Raw genomic sequence first — 24871 nt, 5'->3', positions numbered from 1 at the left:
CGCATGCTGCTCACCCTCGCGCGATCACCTACTTGCAGATGCTGCTCGCCATCGTGCGACCCTCAACTGTGGATGCTGATCGCCATCGCGCGACCGCACACCTGCGGATGCTGATCGCCATCGCGCGACCCTGCGCATGCTGATCACCATCGCGCGACCCTACGCATGCTGATCACCATCGCGCGATCGCCTACCCTGCGGATGCTGCTCGCCATCACGCGACCCTCAACTGCGGATGCTGCTCGCCATCGCGCGATCGCCCACCTGCGGATGCTGCTCGCCATCGCGCGACCGCCCACCTGCGCATGCTGATCGCCATCGCGAGACCCTGGCATGCTGATCACCATCGCGCGACCCTGCGCATGCTGATCACCATCGCGCGATCGCCCACCCGCGCATGCTGCTTGCGATCGCTCACCTTCGCGTGCTGCTCGCCAACGCACGATCGCTCACCTGCGCATGCTGCTCGACCATCGCGTCGGCATGACACAATGCGCCATCGCCAACCTGCGCGTTAGCGCTCACCAGCTCACCACCGATCGCCTGTTGATCCTTATCGCCAGCGGTCTTCCTCGCCCACGCGGCAGCGCGTTTCCTCGGCAGCGCGTTTCCTCGCCATCGCGCTAACGCTTGCGTTCGCCGCCTCGGAGTCGCGCTCATTAACCTGCCCACCCTCACGACCGCTCGCCTGCGTGACCGCTCGCCTGCGCGCCCGCGCGCCCGTTCACCTGCGCGCCCGCGCGACCACTTGCCTGTGCGCCCGGCGATCATTCGCCTGCGCGCCCACGTGCCTGCACGTCTACGCTCATGCGCGTCCGCGCCCATGCTCTCAATGTTCGCCCGCGCGCGAACCAACGGTTTTCCATCGCACGGACGGACGGTGTTCCGTCGCGCGAACCGACGGTGTTCCGTCGCGCGAACCGACGGTGTTCCGTCGCGCGAACCGACGGTGTTCCGTCGCGCGAACCGACGGTGTTCCGTCGCGCGAACCGACGGTGTTCCGTCGCGCGAACCGACGGTGTTCCGTCGCGCGAACCGACGGTGTTCCGTCGCGCGAACCGACGGTGTTTCTTCGCACAAACGTCGGCTTATTTCTTGTAGTATCCATTGCTCGTCTATGGGTTATCGCTCGCCGACCACCAGCTCTCGCCCTTCCTACCACGCTCGCCCTCCTTCTGCGCTCCTTCGCTCACCTTCGTTTGCGTTCCTGCGTTACCGCGCATGGGCGCTTCCACCTTCGCCCACGCGCAAATCTTTGAATTACCGTCGCGCGAGCTCCAGGGCGATTGCGACCACGATTCCCAATAGGGTTTTCGCAGCATGGCCAGCCTGGCGAGTTCTTCTGGAGCGTATTTCCAGAACACGGCCTCACCCCGTAAACGCAGAGCATGGCACTTGCAAGAATAGGAGAAACTTATGGGAGATCTGAGCAACACTCCTCTTTCCTGAACCTGGGTTAGCCCTTCCCCGTCATTCCCTGGAAGGATTTTTGGCGGGGGGGGCTTTCCGTTCGAGATTTCTCCATCGTACAAGGGGTGACTGCTTACCCCTTACTCTGGGAGCTTACCAGGTCCTTTCCCTCCTCGGTTACGGCCCAAGGTTTGGTTCAAAAAGCTACAGGAAGATCATGGTTACTTTCCTCCTCTCGAGCTCAGGCACCTTGGCCTTTCGTCGTTAAGTATCTAACGTGCGGACAAGCTCGATGTTGTACCATCTAGACGCGCTGACTGAGGGCTTCCTTCGGGTGTCTCATCTGTGGAGGTCGACGACCTCAGACACCCTTCCATCCTTGAGAAGAGTTTGTTTGTGCCCAAGGACAGAGACTTAGACAGCGGCTGTGCGGAGGAAATCGACTTCCGTTTTCACTCCTCCAAGGCGCTTTCTTCCAGACTCTGCAGGGCTCCAGCGCCCTTTTCTTTCAACCACGTCGGCCTAAGTTATCGGCTACGACAACTGGGACAAGGTGTCCAATTGCAGTTTCCTCCTGTCAGGAACAGATGGCACGGGAGACTCCCCCCCGGGGGGGCACAGTCCTAAAAGGAGTTCACGAACTCTAGGATTGCAGGTTTTTCGCTGGGAGGATGCTTAAGGTTACTCATCCGAATGACAGCTTGCCGATGCCCTTTCCCGCACAATCTCTGTGATCAGCCAAGGATATCGCACCTGCCGTCTCTGTCAGCGAATTCAGTGTCTCTGAACCTCTATGCCATAGCGTCAGCAAGAGTTGCCCGGTTGGGCAGAATGATCCATACCTTAGGCGAAGGTCTTCCTTAGGATCATCGACGGCTTCACCCCCGGCGTCCTCAGTCGATCTTTTCTTGTAAGGAAGGATCTGAGAGGGGATGTCCGTAGTCGACCTCTCAGCCCTGAACAAGTTTGTCGAACAAACTTCGGCCAGCGTAAACCAGCAGAATCGATCAGACTGGTAACGAGGCGACAGGACTCCTTAAACCCTGGATCGGAAGGACGGGTACTTTCAGTTTCCATTCCATCCATCTTCCAGGGTGCTCGTCGAATTCAGCCTAGACTGCAAGTATTCCTGCTTATGATGCAGTGTGGCTATCCCGCCGTGGCATAGCAGGTTTGTTTCCGCAGAGAACTCTCCCTGCCTTCCTCTTGGCAGCTCAGGTGCAGGCTTCCGCCTCCTCTGCTGTTTGGAGGGCTGGTCAACTCCGGTAGGCTCGGGTTCGATCTTCTTCAGCGCCGGGACAAGCTTCCGGATGCTTACCATGAGTGTGGGCTCATGGTATTTTGCTTGGAGCCTTCTCTTCCTCTGCCTCAACGTCTGGGGTATCTGGCCTTGATATTGAGTCAACGGCCTTACCACGTTGGAAACCCCGCTTCTCGTCCGTCCAGCGAGGTTAAGCAACGTCGGTTCTGGTCGGTACTTGGATGGGTGACCACCTGGGGACGCCAGATTCTGTTACCACATCCTCCGAGCCTTCCTTTCAGTTGACTGTGGCAAGACTGAGGAGAGTCGCAGTACCTGTTCTCAGTCAAGCAGAGCTTTCAGCCCTACCTTGGAACGTTTCCTAGTTCTCCTTTCCTCATTGACCCGTCTATAGTCCGAACGGTCGCCTCAGGATAAGTTCCATGTGGGGCAGTCCAAGTTCCGGTGGCTTCAGGCAATGTTTAATCGGACTTCCTGGCCCCTATGGGACCAGCGGAACTATTAGACCTGCAATGGGTGTTGACCTATGGAGCCTCTTGATGGTAGTGGATATTCTCATCCTTTCCCCACATTCTTGATGCTGTTCTCGGACTCGTCAAAGGAAAGGGGGGGGGGGCATGTTCCGGTCCAGGCCTATGGTCCAGACCTGAAGGATACCTCTCCATCATTCAGACAGGCTTAGGGGCCTTAGTCTGGCCCCTCTACAGATCCTACAGCTCCTGCCGAGTCGCCCCGTGCGCGTCGACTTCATGATTCTGGCGTATTCTAACCAGCAGGGGACGCATTTTCACACCTTCACACCTTGCAGTAGAGATACCGGGATGATTGAGATTCTCTTAATACCACCATCGGCTCTCTCATTCCAGGCAGGGGAATGTTCTCTCCGACTATCCAAGTAGAGCCTCGTAGAGAGAGTGTACCTGGGGGTCTTTGACCTTGGGTAACCAGCAAGTACTGGTCTGGGGGACCTGATCGCGACAGCTTGGAACCTCAAGCTCCGCTGTTCTTCCCCCCAGTCTCAGACCCCGAGACTCTGGCAAGATGCATTCCGGTGATGGTGGGACAACTTCGACGCCTGCGTCTTCCCTCCTTTTTGTCTGTGGACAATGGGTCTCAACAAGACCAGGTTGTCTGTCAACCTTTCAATGGGAGAGCTCCACTGGGACTATGCGCAGAACGGTTTCTGGACCCTCTGCTTCCCCTGACGGAACTCCCGGGAGAGCTTCTCCCACGGCGCAGACTACTCAAGCAACCACACTGCGACATCTCTCCCGAACCAGGGCGTTGCTTCGGCTTCATGCCTGGAGACACTCCGCCTCCTCCTCAAGAAGAGACAACCCACTACAGTCGCGGTACGGAGGTCGCGTCATCTGCGATAGTCATCCACAGGGGTCTTCCAGGCAAAGTGAAGAGTCTAAGGTGGTTGGTGCCGTGGGAGATATACCTCTTCCCTTGAGGCCTCTTCTCCAGCAATAACGGTCTTATTGCCTTTCGGCAGGAGGAAACTCCTTTCCTCTCTCGGCAATGAAGCCTGTCGCTCAGCCTTTCCCTGACCTTCAGGCTTAAAGGAATAACTTTTTCCTGCCCGCTGGATCTATCCTCGCTCATGCGAAGCTACGATCGTCCCTGCCCTAGTCGGAGGAAGACCTCCAACTTGGAGCATGGCTCGGACTTTTAGTCCTTTAAGAGATCTTCTCAAGACCCTTTACGACAGGCCTCGGATTGTATTCCGCCTTGGGTCTCCTGCTCACTCTGTCCGCGGCCAGTGTGTAAGCAATCTTCTTGGTCTCCTACGACTCCCCCCTTTCTAAGGAAGAGGGGAAGGCAACATACAGGTTTGCTCCTGAGTTGTTGGCTAGACTCAGAATCTGAGGGTCCCGGCCCTTCGGTCCAATTCATTCAAGATTTCGAGTCTCCATTCTGTATCTGATGTCCCAAGACCTTCTCTTTCTTGCCAGTAAAGGAATCGAGAGGTTAGCGCTGGGAACAGCTACAGTTTGTCCTCAGTTGCAGCCGATTTGGGAGCACAAGGAGGACACGGGGGAGAGTCACCAGTATACCTCTTCAGCCCGGACTCAAGGACATTCATCTCGACCTGTCTCCAGACCCTCCCCCGTCACGTCGCCCTACAGCACGATGTTGGATACATCACAACGTCCCTCGCCTTCGAGTAATACTACTCTGTGACGCAGGTGCTACAAGCTGGAGTCTGGAAGCGTCTAATGACCTTCGCAGCCCGCTTCCTGCAGGGCGTGACCCACAGGAGTCTCGATACGTTTTCTATCGCTCTGTGGTGGCTACACAACAGCTGGTCTAACCTCAGGCTCCTTTTTGGACAGGTAGCAGAAGGTTGAGGGCATTGTTATCAGTTTTTTGGCTGCATGAACGAAAGAAGTATGTCTGGCTCTTATTTCTTTCTTCATCATCCCCTCTACAGGGAAGCAGCATCCTGGTCTCTGCATAGCTGACCTCGGACCTCTGCAGGTAAACCATGCTTCCTTGTGTTCCGAGTATTGAGTCAATACTGTCGCGTCCCCCATACCCTGACGAGGTGGTATTGGGAACGTCCTAACCCAGAGTTCCTTCTGGAACTCCAGGTCAACTGCCTAGGACGGGTCACACTTCTTCCTTCACACACAAGCTTACGTAGGCCCCATGGTTCCTTGCGGAGCAAGGAACTCGTGAGGTGCAGGGACTCCTTTTCTCGAGTGCGACTCACTCGGATTCTGAGTCCCCGGGTAAAGCCAAAGCCAGTATGGCTGGGGACTTTCCACCCTACCTAAGGGGTAAGTCACCCTCTGTAAATAGCGTGGTTTGTATTTCGGTTACGGAACAAATGACAAATTCGAAGATAATTTGTATTTTTCCTAACCATACAAACCTTAGCTATTTACACATATTTGCCCGCCAGCCCTGTCCCCCAAGTCAAGTCCTACCTCTAAGTGAAGTGAGACATTTCACCGGTGTGGGAGGGGGGAAGGGTAGCTAGCTACCACTCCCCTACCCCCCGCTAACTAGCGCGGGGGTAATACACCCTCGTTAAATTCTAATGGCTCGCCATTTCAGCTGCGCTAAAAGGTAAACCCTCTGTAAATAGCTAAGGTTTGTATGGTTAGGAAAAATACAAATTATCTTCGAATTTGTAATTTTTAGGTGTAATTCTCAACAGCAAATTTACTTCTGAGAAACACATTAGGTCTGTGTCTTCTTCAGTTGCACAAAAAAAAATTGGCTTATTGAGAAAGTCTTTTAAGATTTTTGGTGATCAATCTCTTTTAAAGAAGTTTTTTTATTTTTTCATACTACCTTGTTTCGAGTATTGTTCTGTGTGGTCTTCAGCTGCTGATTCTCATCTTAATTTGGTGGACATGAACTATGTTCTATTAAATTTCTTATTCCTGATCTAGATATTAATCTCTGTCACCATCATTCAACTAGTTCATTATGCATGTTGCATAAGATTTTTTATAATTCTGACCATCCTTTACATTCAGATCTTCCCGGACAGTTCCATCTTGTTCGTAACGCTAGGCATGCAGTTAATTCTAATAGTCAGGCCTTCTCCATCATGAGTACTCACAGTACTCTAGAAGTTATATTCCAGCTGTTACCAAGTTGTGGAATGATCTTCCTAATTGGGTTGTTGAATCGGTAGAACTTCAGAAGTTCAAACTTGCAGCAAATGATTTTATGTTGAACAGGCTGACATAAGTCCTTTTATAGTTTATATATGAAATATCTGTTTTAATGTTTTTAAAATATTTTATTGTAATAGTTAATTTCTTCTTATGTCATTTATTTATTTCCTTATTTCCTTTTCTCACTGGGCCATTTTTCCCCATTGGAGCCCTTGGGCTTATAGCATCTTGCTTTTCTAACTAGGGTTGTAGCTTGGTTAGTAATAATAATAATAATAATACTAAGTAGCCACTTTAATTTCAGCCTTAGAGAATTACACATGCATTCGCAGCATTTAACAAATCTTGCCTGTTATTATTTTTTTTATTTTCATTGTTACGAAGGCACCATGTGTAGGCAAGCAATCCTGACCTGGTAAAAATGGCTGTAATTGCAGCATTAGGTGGACCCCCATTTTTTACACCCTCTTGGCTGGGGGCATGGTAGTTTGCAGTCATCCACATGTGAAAAGTGCAGGACTTTGCTGCCTTTGCAGTAAGGAGAAAAGTAGTCAAAGAGGAATTTTTCAGCGTTTGGGTCTTCATTTATGTCTAAAGTTGGATCTATGCGTACACTATTGCCTATGCACACATAATTGACCATTCAAAGACAATAGCTTATGCACACACGATCTCTCACACATACACCCCCCAGATGCTGAAGCCTTGATGAGGATGGGGGCTTAGGGATTAGCAGCTGGGCTCTAATGAACAGTGGGAACTACTTCCCACTGGACCTTGGTGGCCAGCTGTCGATCCAACTAAATCAGTCAGCACTTTCTCTTTAACTTTAGGTTATTTCTTTTTTTCTCCCATCTCTTCCTTTTGGGCTCGATATTGATGACGACTTTGGCATGTTCAATTATACTTTGGCTGCTGCTTTGGATTTGGCACAGTGTGGGATGGACGGCATTCCATCTCAACCTGTGCCAATTTAGACGCCATCATCCTCCAGCAGACCTCATTGGGTACAGACCAAGTCTGTTAAGAGTCGTGCTCCAGTGATCCGGTTTTAAGTCACCCATATTTGCGGGTAATGGGGGACGCCAGGCATTGGAGCCGACGGTGAGAGGGGCCAACTACCCCCACTGACCAGTGTACGCCCACCTAAAGAGAGGCAGCCCCTCTCTAATAGAGGACTGGTCCCTGCTGAAGCCTCTTCTCGTGTTGGGCCACATGGGATAGGAGGACTGACATCCTCCGATAAGAGGTGGATAACCCGGCTTGCTCAAACCAAAAGAATCCACCCCTCTGCTGACGACCTGGAAAATACAAACATGGACCTCGGTACAGTCAGCTCCAACTCTGGTTCTAATATTGTTACATTAGAACCTTATTCACGTCATGTGAATAATAAAACACTAGAGAAGAAGAGAGAGAGAGTGAAAAATTATGACAGTATAGAAAGATATAGAAAAGTGGAAGTATTACCTGGTCACTATGAAGTAGTGAATTATGAAAAAATTTTTATCTTAGAATTTGAAAACGGAAGAAATGAGCGTGTAAACGTTCTTAAAGCTAATAGGGAAATAGTTACTTTATGTGGAGGGCAGCCAAAAATTCTACCCCTGGGAAATGGAAGTCTCTTGATAGAGACACTATCCCCATAACAAGGTGAAAGGTTAAAAACACTTACAACATTGAATGTTCATAGTGTAAAATGCGTTTGTTCCGTAACCAAAATACAAACCACGCTATTTACAAAGGGTTACCTTTTAGCGCAGCTGAAATGGCGAGCCATTAGAATTTAACGAGGGTGTATTACCCCTGCGCTAGTTAGGGGGGGGGGGGGGAAGGGTAGCTAGCTACCCCTCCCCTCCCCTCCCTCACACACAGATGAATGCTCACTTTCACTTTTGGCTCGGACTGTGACAGACGTCTCTGTCTTGGTCCTCTCTTGGCAGCCATTGTTTGTTTTGTCTTTACTTAATCGCTTACTTTTCATTTACTCAATATATATGTAGACATGTTTTCATGTTTGTATATATATTTGAGTATAGAAATAAGTAAGTTTCCTTTTCAGAGTTGTGTGTGTAGTGTACGATATCTACGTGGAGTCCTCGGCAGTTAGGCCACCACGGCGTAATTTTATGGGTGGCGATCGAGTTTGACTTATATCTTTCTCTCTCTCTCTCTTGAGGTCGTTCACCCTTTTACTACGTGTTACTACGCCCATGTAGCTTCCTTTCCTGGGAGGGTTGCTACGCCGTACGTTTGTCTCAATTAGTTATGAATCTAATTGTAGTTGTTTTTTGTTTTTCAGCTTGTAGAACGATTCCTTTCAGGGTTTTCGTTCTTTCTTTAGTGTTCATTCATTTTTAAATTACATCATTACATAGTTACATAATTATAATTGTTATAATTCTGTTTTGGTTACAGCTCTCCTTCCGTGACTGTAAGTGGTTGTGAGGGCACGTGGCTGTTGTGTAATTCTTGTTTCCTTTCCCTCGGGATTCCTCTTCGGAGCCTTCCCGGGGGAATGAATGTGTACTAATATTATTTGTTTTATTTTTTTACAGTTACCGATCTAGTTAGTTTCTGTAATATGGCAACGGTGTGAGCTGTCTTGTTGAGTCCTGGGGATTCGGCTGTTGCTGCCTCCCCCCCTTGTATTTTCGTCAGGGGCGTGTCTCCTTCTACTGGAAGTACTCCCGTGACGACGGACAGCTCTCCAGTTCATTTTAGAACTCTCAGGAGGCTTGCCTCCTTGGGCGGGTAACTTTCCTTCCGAGGGAAGTTTTTCCTGTCCAGGCTTGAGTTTTTCCCCTTTTGGGGGTTCTTCTCTTGCCTTTTTTTCATGCGACTATGCTCTTGGTGCTGAGCGGTCTCACCTGCAGTTTCGCTCAAGGGGCTGGGCAACGGCAGGAGCTCCTCTTCGGAGGATTGCTCCTTTTAGGTCACTGGCTGACCAGTCTCTTCTACGAAGTGTTTCTCTTTTGTTCGCGAGAGAGTACACTCATAGAGACTCCTCTTCGGAGGTTTCTTCTGTTGCTGTTGCTGTTGGCCTCCCTCGCCGTAAGGCCCACCGTCCGCCTCATCGTAAGGGCCTCTCATCTCCCTATAAGGGTGCTTGAGGCGCCTTTTTGAATCTCCGTTTGCAGCCTACAACTCCTTTTTCTCGATCTCCCGCCTTGGTGCAGATGGACAGCAGTCTGATCTCGTCTTCCGACGGGCAACGGTCTTCCCGACGGACAACGGTCTTCCCGACGGACAGCGGTCTTCCGACGGACATCAGTCTACCGGCGGACAACGATCCCTTCGGGGCAAAGGGTTGCCTCCGACGGGGGTTCTTCCCTTGCGTGTCAGGGTTTCCCTGCGCGCCCTTCTGCTGTGTTCTCTCCTGCTCCTGCTCAGTGTTAGCGCACAGGCGCTCTTCTGCTCATCAGTGCTCTCATGATGATCATCCCTGCTGTTCCTGTTGGTTCCTGTTACGCGCCCTGTGCGCCCACGTTCGCCCTCGCGATCTAGAACTTCGGTTCAGGTCGAGGTCAAGGACTCTTCTATGCACAGGCTTCCACGCGTAGCCTTCTGCTCGTCAGCGATCATCAGCTCGCCAGCGATCACCTGTCTCTCGGCGATCTCTGGATCGCCCGCATGTGTTACAGCCGGCACGCCAACGTTCTCCAACACTTCTGAAGGAACATGGTTCGCCAGCTACTAGCTCACCTGCATATGCTGCTCACCATCGCGCGACCCTCAACTGCGGATGCTGATCGCCATCGCGCGACCCTCAACTGCGGATGCTGATCGCCATCGCGGGACCCTCAACTGCGGATGCTGATCGCCATCGCGCGACCCTCAACTGCGGATGCTGATCGCCATCGCGCGACCCTCAACTGCGGATGCTGATCGCCATCGCGCGACCCTCAACTGCGGATGCTGATCGCCTTCGCGCGACCCTCAACTGCGGATGCTGATCGCCATCGCGCGACCCTCAACTGCGGATGCTGATCACCATCGTGCGACCCTCAACTGCGGATGCTGATCGCCATCGCGCGACCCTCAACTGCCGATGCTGCTCGCCATCGCGCGATCGCCCACCTGCAGATGCTGCTCGCCATCGCGCGACCACCCACCTGTGCATGCTGATCGCCATCGCGCGACCCTGGCATGCTGATCACCATCGCGCGAGACTGCGCATACTGATCACCATCGCGCGAGACTGCGCATACTGATCACCATCGCGCGACCCTGCGCATGCTAATCACCATCGCACGATCACCCTCCTGCACATACTGCTCACGATCGCTCATCTTCGCATACTGCTCGCCAACGCACGATCGCTCACCTGCGCATGCTGCTCGACCATCGCGTCGGCATAACACAACGCGCCATCACCAACCTGCGCGTTAGCGCTCACCAGCTCACCACCGATCGCTTGTTGATCCCTATCGCCAGCGGTCTTCCTCGTCCACGCGGCAGCGCGTTTTCTCGCCATCGGGCTAACGCTTGCGTTCGCCGCCTCGGACTCGCGCTCATCCACCTGCCCACCCTCACGACCGCTTGCCCGCTCGACTGCTCGCCCGCGCGACCATTCGCCTGCGCGACCGTTCGCCCGAGCGACCGCTCGCCCGCGCAACCGCTCGCCCGCGCGACCGCGCGACCGCTCGCCCGTGCGACTGCTCGCCTGTGCGCCCGCGCGACCATTCGCCCACGTGCCTGCACGTCTACGCTCATGCGCGTCCGCGCCCATGCTCTCCAATGTTCACCCACGCGCGAACCAACGGTTTTCCATCGCACGGACGGATGGTGTTCCGTCGCGCGAACCTACAGTGTTTCTTTGCACAAACGTCGGCTTATTTTTTGCAGTATCCATTGCTCGTCTATGGGTTATCGCTCGCCGACCACCAGCTCTCGCCCTCCTTCTGCGCTCCTTCGCTCACCTTCGTTTGCGTTACCGCGCATGGGCACTTCCACATTCGCCCACGCGAAAATCTTTGAATTACCGTCGCGCGAGCTCCAGGGCGATTGCGACCACGATTCCCAATGGGGTTTTCGCAGCATGGCCAGCCTGGCGAGTTCTTCTGGAGCGTATTTCCAGAACACGGCCTTACCCCGTAAACGCAGAGCATGGCACTTGCAAGAATAGGAGAAACTTAAGGGAGATCTGAGCAACTCCTCTTTCCTGAACCTGGGTTAGCCCTTCCCCGTCATTCCCTGGAAGGATCTTTGGCGGGGGGGCTTTCCGTTCGAGATTTTTCCATCGAACAGGGGGTGACTGCTTACCCCTTCCTCTGGGAGCTTACCAGGTTCTTTCCCTCCTCGGTTACGGCCCGAGGTTTGGTTCAAGGAAGCTACTGGAAGATCATGGGTACTTTCCTTCTCTCGAGCTCAGGCACCTTGGCCTTTCGTCGTTAAGTATCTAACTTGCGGACAAGCTCGATGTTGTACCATCTGGACGCGCTGACTGAGGGCTTCCTTCGGGTGTCTCATCTGTGGAGGTCGACGACCTCAGACACCCTTCCATCCTTGAGAAGAGTTTGTTTGTGCCCAAGGACAGAGATTTAGACAGCGGCTGTGCGGAGGAAATCGACTTCCGTTTTCATTCCTCCAAGGCGCTTTCTTCCAGACTCTGCAGGGCTCCAGCGCCCTTTTCTTTCAACCACGTCGGCCTAAGTTATCGTCTACGACAACTGGGACAAGGTGTCCAATTGCAGTTTCCTCCTGTCAGGAACAGATGGCACGGGAGACTCCCCCGGGGGGGCATAGTCCTAAAAGGAGTTCACGAACTCTAGGATTGCAGGTTTTTCGCTGGGAGGATGCTTAAGGTTACTCATCCGAATGACAGCTTCCCGATGCCCAGTCCCGCACAATCTCTGTGATCAGCCAAGGATATCGAGCCTGCCGTCTCTGTCAGCGAATTCAGTGTCTCTGAACCTCTATGCCATAGCGTCAACAGAGTTGCCCGGTTGGGCAGAATGATCCATACCTTAGGCGAAGGTCTTCCTTAGGATCGTCGACGGCTTCACCCCCGGCCTCCTCAGTCGATCCTTTCTTGTAAGGAAGGATCTGAGAGGGGATGTCTGTAGTCGACCTCTCAGCCCTGATCAAGTTTGTCGAACAAACTTCGGCCAGCGTAGACCAGCAGAATCGATCAGACTGGTAACGAGGCGACAGGACTCCTTAAACCCTGGATCGGAAGACGGGTACTTTCAGTTTCCATTCCATCCATCTTCCAGGGTGCTCGTCGAATTCAGCCTAGACTGCAAGTATTCCTGCTTATGATGCAGTGTGGCTATCCCGCCGTGGCATAGCAGGTTTGTTTCCGCAGAGAACTCTCCCTGCCTTCCTCTTGGCCGCTCAGGTGCAGGCTTCCGCCTCCTCTGCTGTTTGGAGGGCTGGTCAACTCCGGTAGGCTCGGGTTTGACTTTCTTCAGCGCCGGGACAAGCTTCCGGATGCTTACCATGAGTGCGGGCTCATGGTATTTTGCTTGGAGCCTTCTCTTCCTCTGCCTCAACATCTGGAGTATCTGACCATGATATTGAGTCAACGGCCTTACCACGTTGGAAACCCCGCTTCTCGTCCGTCCAGCGAGGTTAAACAACGTCTGTACTTGGATGGGTGACCACCTGGGGACGCCAGATTCTGTTACCACATCCTCCGAGCCTTCCTTTCGGTTGACTGTGGCAAGACTGAGGAAAGTCGCAGTACCTGTTCTCAGTCAAGCAGAGCTTTCAGCCCTACCTTGGAACATTTCCTAGTTCTTCTTTCCTCATTGACCCGTCTATAGTCCGAACGGTCGCCTCAGGATAAGTTCCATGTGGGGCGATCCAAGTTCCGGTGGCTTCAGGCAATGTTTAACCGGACTTCCTGGCCCCTCTGGGACCAGCGGAACTATTAGACCTGCAATGGTTGTTGACCTATGGAGCCTCTTGATGGTAGTGGATATTCTCGTCCTTTCCCCACATTCTTGATGCTGTTCTCGGACTCGTCAAAGGAAAGGGGGGGGGCATGTTCCGGTCCAGGCCTATGGTCAAGACCTGAAGGATACCTCTCCATCATACAGGCTTAGGGGCCTTAGTCTGGCCCCTCTACAGACCCTACAGCTCCTGCCGAGTCGCCCCGTGCGCGTCGACTTCATGATTCTGGCGTATTCTAACCAGCAGGGGACGCATTTTCACACCTTCACATCTTGCAGTAGAGATACCGGGATGGTTGAGATTCTCTCAATACCACCATCGGCTCTCTCATTCCAGGCAGGGGAATGTTCTCTCAGACTATCCGAGCAGAGCCTCGTAGAGAGAGTGTACCTGGGGGTCTTTGACCTTGGGTAACCAGCAAGTACTGGTCTGGGGGACCTGATCGCGACAGGTTGGAACCTCAAGCTTCCGCTATTCTTCCCCCCAGTCTCAGACCCCGAGACTCTGGCAAGATGTATTCCGGTGATGGTGGGACAACTTCGACGCCTGCGTCTTCCCTCCTTTTTGTCTGTGGACAATGGGTCTCAACAAGACCAGGTTGTCTGTCAACCTTTCAATGGGAGAGCTCCACTGGGACTATGCGCAGAACGGTTTCTGGACCCTCTGCTTCCCCTGACGGAACTCCCGGGAGAGCTTCTCCCATGGCGCAGACTACTCATGCAACCACACTGCGACATCTCTCCCGAACCGTGGCGTCGCTTCGGCTTCATGCCTGGAGACACTACGCCTCCTCCTCAAGAAGAGACAACCCGCTACAGTCGCGGTACGGAGGTTGCGTCATCTGCGATAGTCATCCACAGGGGTCTCCCAGGCAAAGTGAAGAGTCTAAAGTGGTTGGTGCCGTGGGAGATATACCTCTTCCCTTGAGGCCTCTTCTCCAGCAATAACGGTCTTATTGCCTTTTGGCGGGAGGAAACTCCTTTTCGCTCTCGGCAATGAAGCCTGTCGCTCAGCCTTTCCCGGACCTTCAGGCTTAAAGGAATAACTTTTTCCTGCCCGCTGGATCTATCCTCGCTCATGCGAAGGTACGATCGTCCCTGCCCTAGTCGGAGGAAGACCTCCAACTTGGAGCATGGCTCGGACTTTTAGTCCTTTAAGAGATCTTCTCAAGACCCTTTACGACAGGCCTCGGATTGTATTCCGCCTTGGGTCTCCTGCTCACTCTGGCCACGGCCAGTGTGTAAGCAATCTTCTTGGTCTCTTACGACTCCCCCCTTTCTAAGGAAGAGGGGAAGGCAACATTCAGGCTCGCTCCTGAGTTGTTGGCTAGACTCAGAATCTGGGGGTCCCGGCCCTTCGGTCCGATTCATTCAAGATTTCGAGTCTCCATTCTGTATCTGATGTCCCAAGACCTTCTCTTTCTTGCCAGTAAAGGAATCGAGAGGTTAGCGCTGGGAACAGCTGCAGTTTGTCCTCAGTTACAGCCGATTTGGGAGCACAAGGAGGACATGGGGGAGAGTCACCAGTATACCTCTTCAGCCCGGACTCAAGGACATTCATCTCGACCTGTCTCCAGACCCTCCCCCGTCACGTCGCCCTACAGCACGATGTTGGATACATCACAACGTCCCTCGCCTTCGAGTAATACTACTCTGTGACGCAGGTGCTACAAGCTGGAGTCTGGAAGCGTCTAATGACCTTCGCAGCCCGCTTCCTGCAGGGCGTGACCCACAGGAGTCTCGATACGTTTTCTATCGCTCTGTAGTGGCTACACAACAGCTGGTCTAACCTCAGGCTCCTTTTTGGACAGGTAGCAGAAGGTTGAGGGCATTGTTATCAGGTTTTAGTCTGCATGAACGAAAGAAGTATGTCTGGCCCTTACTTCTTTCTTCATCATCCCCTCTACGGGAAAGCAGCATCCTGGTCTCTGCATAGCTGACCTCGAACCTCTGCAGGTAAACCATGCTTCCTTGTGTTCCGAGTATTGAGTCAATACTGTCGCGTCCCCCATACCCTGACGAGGTGGTATTGGGAACGTCCTAACCCAGAGTTCCTTCTGGAACTCCAGGTCAACTGCCTAGGACGGGTCACACTTCTTCCTTCACACACAAGCTTACGTAGGCCACATGGTTCCTTGCGGAGCAAGGAACTTGTGAGGTGCAGGGACTCCTTTTCTCGAGTGCGACTCACTCGGATTCTGAGTCCCCGGGTAAAGCCAAAGCCAGTATGGCTGGGGACTTTCCACCCTACCTAAGGGGTAAGTCACCCTTTGTAAATAGCGTGGTTTGTATTTCGGTTACGGAACAAATGACAAATTCGAAGATAATTTGTATTTTTCCTAACCATACAAACCTTAGCTATTTACACATATTTGCCCGCCAGCCCTGTCCCCCAAGTCAAGTCCTACCTCTAAGTGAAAGTGAGCATTCATCTGTGTGTGAGGGAGGGGAGGGGTAGCTAGCTACCACTCTCCTACCCCTCCCCCCCCCCCCCCCCCCGCTATCTTGCGCGGGGATAATACACCCTCGTTAAATTCTAATGGCTCGCCATTTCAGCTGCGCTAAAAGGTAACCCTTTGTAAATAGCTAAGGTTTGTATGGTTAGGAAAAATACAAATTATCTTCGAATTTGTCATTTCGCACCCTACTTTCAACCAGAGTAGAGGTTTGATATATGCTCCAGAATTGCTGGATATAGAGAAAAAAGAAATTGAGGATGAACTGAAAAATCAAGGAGTAGTTAAAGTAGTCAGAATGAGAAAGAGAGTTGGAGAACAATGTATTCCTCTTGCTACTTTAATTATAACATTTGACTAATGCAGATTACCAAATGTTATAAAAGCTGGTTGGCTATCTTCGAAGGTAAAACCATATATCCCTTCACCATTGCGATGTTATCATTGCCAAATGTATGGCCATTTAAGCCAGAAATGTAAGGAAAGACTAAACAATAAGCCAGCTGTTTGTGCCAACTGTGGAAAAAGTAGTCATGGAGTATGCATAGAAAGCCCTAATTGCATACATTGTGGGGAAGCACACCGATCTACATCTAAAAGCTGTGTTAAATTTATTTTTGTAAAAGAAATTCAGGCCATTAGGACCATGGAAAGGGTTACTTTTAAAGAGGCTCGTAAAAGAGCTCTAGAAAAGCAGATAAGACCAGAGCAACCTTTTTCAATGGTTCTGCGGAAAAATTTGCCAGACCACACAGACGAAAATTATATCTCTACTTCTAAGATAAAGAAACTAATGAAAGCAGTTAAAGAGGTTGAAAGTCCCATCGAAAATCTATATCCAGAAATTGTAGAAAAATCAAAACGGATACTTAAAGATCTGAAAATTAATCAAAAGCCAACTACTCCGATTCTAAATAGTACAAACCTCTCACAGGCCGTGTCCTTGCCTGATCTGATGGAGGTTCCACTTGAAACCAATTTACCTGGTGAACCTGTAGTGGGGAAGGTGCAAAAACCTGACAGATCACAACCTTTTAATCGAAAAAGAGAGAGACCTCCATCTCTCTCGCCTCCTACCATAAGAAACATTAAAGTCACGACTTCAAATAAATATGATAACTTGTCTGCTGACGTTTCTGATCAACTAGAAGGTAAGTTGAACCAATCAGAAATTTCAGTTGAGGTCCACCATCCTCCTCAACCATTAGATCAAAAGGACACAAAGAAAAAGTGGAACACAAAACCCACTATATCAAGATCCTCTCTAGAGATGCCACCGGGAAGTATTGTTAGATCAAATATTGCCAATGGGAAGACTTCATCTAAGGTGTCTTCAAAAAAACAAACCATAGTTTTTTCCTCCATTCTGCAGTGGAATTGCCAGGGTTTAAGGGTGAAATATGAACAACTTAAGCTCCTCATATATGAGCACTCCCCTATAACAGTATGTCTACAAGAAAGCAAGCTCGATGCTAATACTCCTTGTCCTCGAGAGTATGTTAGCTATACACCATATGATCAACGAGCAGGGAGCCATGGGGGAAGTCTTATATACGTTCGTCGAGATGTTCCCCAAATATCTTTGTCTATCTGTACCCCTCTGCAGGCAGTGGTTGTACAGATTGATATAGGGAGAAAATACACTATGTTCTCTTTACTTGCCTCCAAATGATAACATCTCATATGATAATATAGTAGAGGTGTTTAAACAACTCCCACAACCTTTTCTCTTACTTAGAGATCTTAATAGTAGACATCCTTAATGGGGTGATGTTTTGGCAAATGCAAGTGGTAATATATCATCAATTTTGGAGAATGAAGATGTCGGGCTCCTTAATACAGGAGAGCCCACACATTTTCATGTTCAGACAGGTACCTTGTCCTGCATTGACCTATCAGTTGCAAGCTCTAACTGTCTTCTCAATTTTAATTGGAGAACATTAGATGATTGGCATACTAGTGATCATGCACCAATCATTATAAACACCAACAATGGTCCACCTTTACAGAGATCGCCTCGATGGAATCTTGATAAGGCGGACTGGAATAGATTTCGGGAGTTAAGTGAAATTGAAGGAAATGCAGAACAGTTTGAAAGTGTTGATGATGCCATTGACTTACTTAATGGAACTCTTCACACAGCAGGAGTGAATTCCATTCCCAAAACAACAGGGATATTCAGACGACGACCAGTCCCTTGGTGGTCATCAGAACTAACTGCCCTGCACAGAGCCACAAGAAAGTCTCTAACTCGATTGCGCATGCACCGTACTGAGGAGAATTTAGTCATATACAAGAAATGTAGAGCACAGTTTCGTCGTTCCATGAAAGAAGCTAGGCGCCAGTCTTGGATGTCATTTGTTTCCTCCATTAACAGTAGAACACCAACATCATCTGTGTGGAGGAAAGTCATAAAGATAGCAGGCAAATTCACCCCAAACCCACCACCAGTGTTAAAGGTAAATGGCCAGTATATGACTGGAGCAACCGAAGTTAGCAATGCCCTGGCTGACCATTTTTCAAATGTATTGTGCAAGTGTGAAGCAGCTCATGGTCACCAGTATAGGAGCATTGAAGAAAAGAAAGTTTTAAACTTCGCAACAAGAAAGCAAGAGTCATACAATTCTCCTTTTACTGAAAGAGAATTTGATTCTGCTCTTGGTACGTGTAACGATACAGCCCCTGGACCTGATGGAATTCCATATGCAATGATTAAACACGTACCTTTTAATACAAAGCTATTTATTTTAAGCATTTTTAATAGAATATGGCATGATCATAGTTATCCAAGTGTTTGGGAACTAGCCATTATTTTAGCCTTTTTAAAACCCGGTAAGGACAAGTTTTTAGCAGCAAATTATAGGCCAATTGCATTAACATCTTGTTTGTGCAAAATCATGGAGAAGATGGTCAATGTACAGTAAGACTCATGTGGTACCTTGAAAAGAAGGGTATTTTATCACCAATTCAATGTGGATTCAGAAAAATGCACTAAACGACTGATGTACTGATACGACTTGAGTCCTCCATTTGTGAAGCGGTTGCTTCCAAACAACACCATGGGACAGTCTTTTTTTTATCTTGAAAAGGCATATGATACCACATGGAGATACGGTGTACTTAAAAGAATCCATGAGTTTGGATTAAGAGGAGAGCTACCTCTATTTATTCAGTCATTTCTTTCACATAGAGTTTTCCAAGTGAGAGTTGGGGAAGCTCTATCACAGAGTAAATGCCAGGAAGGAGGAGTTCCTCAGGGGAGTGTGCTGATTGTAACCTTTTTTGCACTAGCAATTGATGGGATATCCTCAGTCATTCCCTGAGATGTTCTCGCAACATTATTTGTGGATGATCTCTCCATATCATTTGCTGGAGCTAGAATGGCAATGGTTGAGAGAAAAATACAACTCTCTCTTAATAAAATTATCCATTGGGCCGATATGAATGGATTTAAGTTCTCGACAAGTAAAACTACAATTGTCCATTTCTGTCGTATCTGGGGAGTACATCCAGACCCAGATATATACATCAAAGGTCAACGGATCCCATGTGCAACTGAAGCTAAATTTTTAGGGTTGATATTTGATTGTAGGCTTACATGGGTTTCTCACTTAAAAGCATTAAAAGCTAAATGTCTTGAAGCTATGAATGTTTTAAAAGTATTGTCCCATACATCAAGGGGGGGGGGGGGGCAGACTGCAATACTATTTTAAAATTATACAAGGCCTTGATTTTTTCCAAAATTAGTTATGGATGCGAAATATACTCCTCGCCCACCCCAAGCCGGTTAAAAATATTAGATTCTATACATCATGCTAGTATTAGATTGTCCACAGGAGCCTTTAGAACCTCACCTATCACAAGTGTCTTTGTTGATGCTGGAGAGTTGCCTCTAGACCTTTACTGAATGTCCTCTATTATTCGGTATTGGTTTAGATTGCAAAGACTCCCTAATTCTTCAGCCTTTCAGACTGCAAGCCTTGTAAGGCACTCAAAATACTTTGAGTTGCACCCAAAATCTCCTCAACCTTTTGGGTTTCGCATGAAACAATTATTAAACAATCTGGATATAATTAGAATTTAGGTGCTTCCATTCAAGGTATCATCAACGCCTCCATGGAAATTACCTGACGTATCTTTTTGTAATTACAGTACTTTATTGGAGTTAAGAGGAATAAGACTGACTTAGAATCCAGGTCTCTTTTTATGGAACATGTTGCAGAATATAGTGGATTGAGTTTTATATATACTGATGGCTCCAAATCTGATGCTGGTGTTGGATTTGGAGTGCATAGTAATGCTTTTAATTGTAGAGGTGCACTTCCTCTAACTACTTCCATATTTACTGCCAAACTGTATGGCATACTAACCGCTATTGGGAAAATAGTGTTGGAAAAGGAGGGTAATTTTACAATTTTTAGTGATGCAAGGAGTGTTCGTCAAGCTTTAGAAGTTTTTAATTCTAGTAACCCTCTAGTTTTAAAGATTTTAGAATGGCTTTTTATTATTGGACGGAGAGGTATAACAGTTCGATTTTGTTGGGTTCCAGCACATGTAGGTGTGCTACCAAGGAGGTATCCCATTCCCTGTAATGATTTCCTACTTTACATCAAGAAATTGGTTTGTAATAAATGGCAACAGCACTGGGATAGTCTAAATGACAATAAAATGAGGGAAGTAACAAATATCTTATCACCTTGGAGGTATAACATGATACCCCGAAAATGGGAGACGACTCTTTGTCGTCTCCGTATTGGTCACACACGGTTGACACACAAGTTTCTGCTGAAGGGCCAACCCCAACCATATTGCGAGGACTGTTTAGTACCTTTAACAGTGAGACAATTGTTGACCGAATGCCCTAATTTTACTAACTTAAGAAATTGATATCTGTTTGAGGCTCGAGGTGAGGATGGCAGGTTCATCCTTGCCAAGATTCTTGGACATGATGTGTCCTACTATGTGAGCAGAATTTTTAGATTTATTTCAGGAGCAGGTCTTCTAAGAACTATTTAATTATTGTAATGACTTCGTATCTTTTATGGTTTTAATTGAATTCTCCTTTATTTTTCATATATAATAAATGCTATCGGCGTCAATGACCTTAGATGTCAGGATGCCGGAAAACTTTCAATCAATCAATCTCACACATACACCATTGGCTAAGTGTACACAGTTGCTGCATTGGAAGAATTTGGCTGAGGGTTCTAGGAAATTGTGTGAAGTCTCCCCATGAGCCAGATCTTCACATGCAAGGGATGAACACAATCTGCCTCTCCAAAAGAGAACTTTACGTTCAGAGTACCACATTGTCATGCACAAGACTCACGCACCAGGTCTCCCAAAGATAGTTCCTGTGCCCTAGATTTTCATGCTCTAAATCTTCACATGCTAAGTCTCTACTCAACACATCCGTCACATGGTAATTCTCCACATGCTACTTCACACGTCGGTTCTCCATGAGTCTTTCTCCTTGACTATAGTCAAGGAGAAAGACTTTTCTCTTGCTCCTTATGAGGAAAGATTCTCAGGATCATGATTGCCAAGATCATCATTTACAGATGCAGCTTTAGTGAGTATGCCATGTTCACTAGTTCCAGCTTCAGAGATTCAGATAGGATCATTCTTTAGATAGAACAAAACATAGCTATGCTCATAGGCATATTTTACTAATGGTTGGCTATTCGTCACCTGATTCCTCAATAGATCGGAAGTCTAGGGTTTTGAAGAAGTGCTCCCCACCTTCTCCTCTTCAGCATTCCACAAGAAAGGAAGATGATTGTACCTGATATTCCGACAAAGAGACATCCCTTCCTAGTGTTCATACTGTACTCGGCAGTGAGAAAAGGAAAGCTTCATAGTCAAAGAATTCGGCAGATTTTTTTTTATGAAACTACTTCCTTTCACCGGAGAGGTTGCTTAATACAAGCAATCTCTTAATACCTCATGATTTTATTCAAGCTCTAGCGAGCCTGGATCACACCGCCAAGGCTTTCATTCGAGAGTTTGCTTGAAGCAAACGATCTGTCTCCCCCACACGAGCTTGGCTAGCTTGGATATCGGCACTAAAGAGGAAAACTTTTCTGAGAGTAATGCTTGAAACAAGCAATAGGCAGTCGCTTGGTGTCTCATTGCCAGGAGTAGCAGTAAATCCAGATCGCAGCGCAAAAGATAAAAATGTATTTTTTCATCTAAGAATTTGGCTTGAAACAAGCAATCTCTCAACCTTTGCAATCCAGTCTTGTGAGACATTTCAGAATTGCAGCTTGATCCAAGCTCGCAGTAAACCTGGATCACAGTTGCTCTTTGAGCCAATGATTGTCTGACTAGGTCTCTAGTGTTCATGAAGCAGTTAGAAAAAATCCTGAGGTAGCTTGTAAAGGTTCCAAAATTTTTTAGTCTGGGTTTTGGAATTTAGTTGTGTGGATGAAATTCAAATTGCTTTAGATTTGTAACTTTTCCTTTCATGAATGCATGATTATTTTCGTGCATTTGCTGCTGTCTTAGAGAAGCATTTGCTGCTGTCTTAGAGAAAGAAACGAGAATTCATGTGTGTTTGTGTAAGACACTACTGTATCCTGTATAGAAACAATAGAACACAATAGTACTGTACAGTGGTAATGCAATCGCCTAGCATTATGCATGGCATGAGATCTATTCCATTCGGAATCATGTTCCTTTTATACGTTTCTTCACTTGCATTCAGTTTTCTTGGAAGGTTTATGCATAGTGATTTCTTTTGGATGAACTATTGTTTGCACACTATAGTTATCTGCTTCAAAAAAGGAGCAGTCAGTTGATGGAGATTGAACAAAAGCAAATGGAACCAAGGAAAGTCTCATGGTTGTAGATACCTTGTGAAAATTTTACAGCCGTTTGCCAGCTTCTGCTAACATCTATATCCATATTAAAGAGCTCAGGGTTGTATAGCTAGGAAAAATACAAATTACTTCCAAAATTATAATTTTTAAAGAAATTTTCCTTGTCCATGTTGAATTGACACATTTCATTTTGATGCTGAACAATAAAAATAGGGTGTGCATGCATCTGAAGAGGATTTTTAATGGGTTTTAAGTCTCATTGAGGTTGCCCACAGAGTGAAACTCACTCATGATGTTAGGCTAGCATGAATCAGTAGCCCATACTAGAATTTGGATGTTATGACATCAGAATTTAGTGTGTCTGGGCCAATTTTTGCTTCTCAATGATTATCTTATTTTTTACTTGTTTAAGTAGGTCATGTTTCTGTGGGTTCAAAATTATTTCAGCTCCTCAAGCAGGTTCTGATACATTAACGAGTAATTATGAAGTGGGAGAGTATCTCCTTTTGCAAAGTTTCCTTCACGGTCCCTGTGCCATGACAGCGGCAAATTTGCATCTCTCCAAGGTAACAACTAATGCCAATAGGCTTTGCTAAGAGTATGCAAGGAGATTTTATGTAGTACTGAGAGCTCTTTCATCCCTGTGGTTTCAGTTTGTGTCATGCATAGGCACCTCACAGTGATCTGGGTTGCCATAGCAGAGTCCATTTCCCATCTTCACTTAATGCTGCTGTTTTTTAGGTGCTAGATTTCTTGCACAAAGTGTTACATGGTAGAGAGAACTCTCACAGGTAGCATTTGCTACCTTACATTGGTATGGTTAATAAGCTGCGGCCTGGTATAGCACACAGACTTACTATCAGGTTAATGGCCCTGATACCGACTAACCCACAGCTAACTAACTAGCCCTAGGGATCACTATAATAAACGGGCACCACCTCTTGTGACTTATGAAATTTTATTGATGTTTATATGTTATTGCAGAGTGGCTTTCTCTGAATATCCTTATTGTTTTCCTGGTAATTAGCACAGTGAGTGTTGGGTAAGACATTGAATTAAACAATGTTTATGATAAGAATTATTATTTCAATACTTACCCGGCATTCATTGAATCGTTCCCTCGTCTCCACAATAGTGGGTACAAATAAAGATTGACAGTTTCAAGATAGCAGTCCTGTTGGTCATTTAGTGTAGGATTACTGTAGTTCTCACTTATCATTGTGGGAGGACTAGTCATACAAACCCTATACTAGTCTCTGATTTTGAGTTTGTCAGCCAAACTGCACTTGCAAAATGTATTGTGTAATGAATATTGGGAAATTCCTGTATTAATTCATTCCATTCCATTTTTTTCAGATTCTACCAAAGGGGCTGAACTTTTACGAGACTTGTTTCTGACTCTGCATGAAAAGTACCCTGGAGATGTCGGTTGCTTTTCTATTTACTTGCTAAACTGTTTCACTCTCCAGCCAGGGGAAGCAATGTTCCTAGGTCCCAACGTTATACATGCTTATCTCTATGGAGGTATGTGATTAACTTAGGTTTATTTGAAAGGTAGTATGTTGTAGTTTAGCTACAAAAGAAATTTAACTGTTACCATATTTTCAAATCCCAGATTATCATTTTCTATAGAAAATTTATTATTAATTACAAATACAATTATTAGTTTTCATTATTTTACAGTGTGAAACTGACTTTGGAGATGATAGAGGGATGCACTAGTCGATAAGCAATGTTTATAACTCCCAGGAAGAGACTTCCTGGGAGTTACTTAGTAACATCAGTGTAGTGACATAACTGTCAACCATCAATTATAAAGAAACTATGTGTAATTATAGATATTAGTGCTAATCGTAAGCAGGTTTTTCGTAACTAGATTATAGTAAATGTACAACACATTGCTTGATAGAAGGAAATTGATGGAAGAAGGATTGTTTTTTTTTAATATACTGTGTAAAGTTATGATTTAAACAATATTTTGGATAATTATATACTTTAAATAATTCATGTTACAACAAAATATTATAAATCTAGTGTATGCTTATTTAATATCATTGGGGAATTAGCATAAGATCCCCTGCACAAGGAGCTCAAAATATTGAGATTAATGGGCATGTTTTTGAAGCTCTGCTCAGGCCTATATTTGGTTGTTAATTACCAGAATATTATTGCAGGGATATTAATTTTAATATCTTTTTATGGTGAAAAATAATCTAAGAATGCCTTCATTGATTAGTAGTTCTTATTCAAAAGTTGATTTAAAACAAATTGCATGTACGTTTAGGTCTTATGAAAAAAAGTTTGCATACATATAGTATAAGCAAGAAACTAGTGTTGAGTATAACCATTTCATTGTTAAGCTTTATCCTTTTGTATAAATCTTTCT

At 47.3% G+C, this 24871-nt stretch overlaps 1 protein-coding gene and 1 pseudogene across 4 annotated transcripts in view; both read left to right on the top strand.

Annotated features, from left to right (window-relative positions):
• Mpi (mannose phosphate isomerase) overlaps positions 1-24871 on the top strand; it is a 169035-nt gene that overhangs the window by 104201 nt on the left and 39963 nt on the right. For all 4 annotated transcript variants that reach the window (XM_068370558.1, XM_068370559.1, XM_068370561.1 and 1 more), the window contains exon 6: positions 23842-24009. In XM_068370558.1, the coding sequence (XP_068226659.1) occupies positions 23842-24009 (168 nt within the window). The remainder of the gene's footprint in view (positions 1-23841; positions 24010-24871) is intronic.
• Positions 2811-2929, top strand: LOC137638928 (5S ribosomal RNA; annotated as a pseudogene).

The sequence above is a fragment of the Palaemon carinicauda genome, chromosome 3 (genome assembly GCF_036898095.1).
Source record: "Palaemon carinicauda isolate YSFRI2023 chromosome 3, ASM3689809v2, whole genome shotgun sequence".
In the NCBI taxonomy this organism is placed as follows: domain Eukaryota; kingdom Metazoa; phylum Arthropoda; class Malacostraca; order Decapoda; family Palaemonidae; genus Palaemon; species Palaemon carinicauda.
This window is presented reverse-complemented; position numbering and strand designations above follow the sequence as displayed.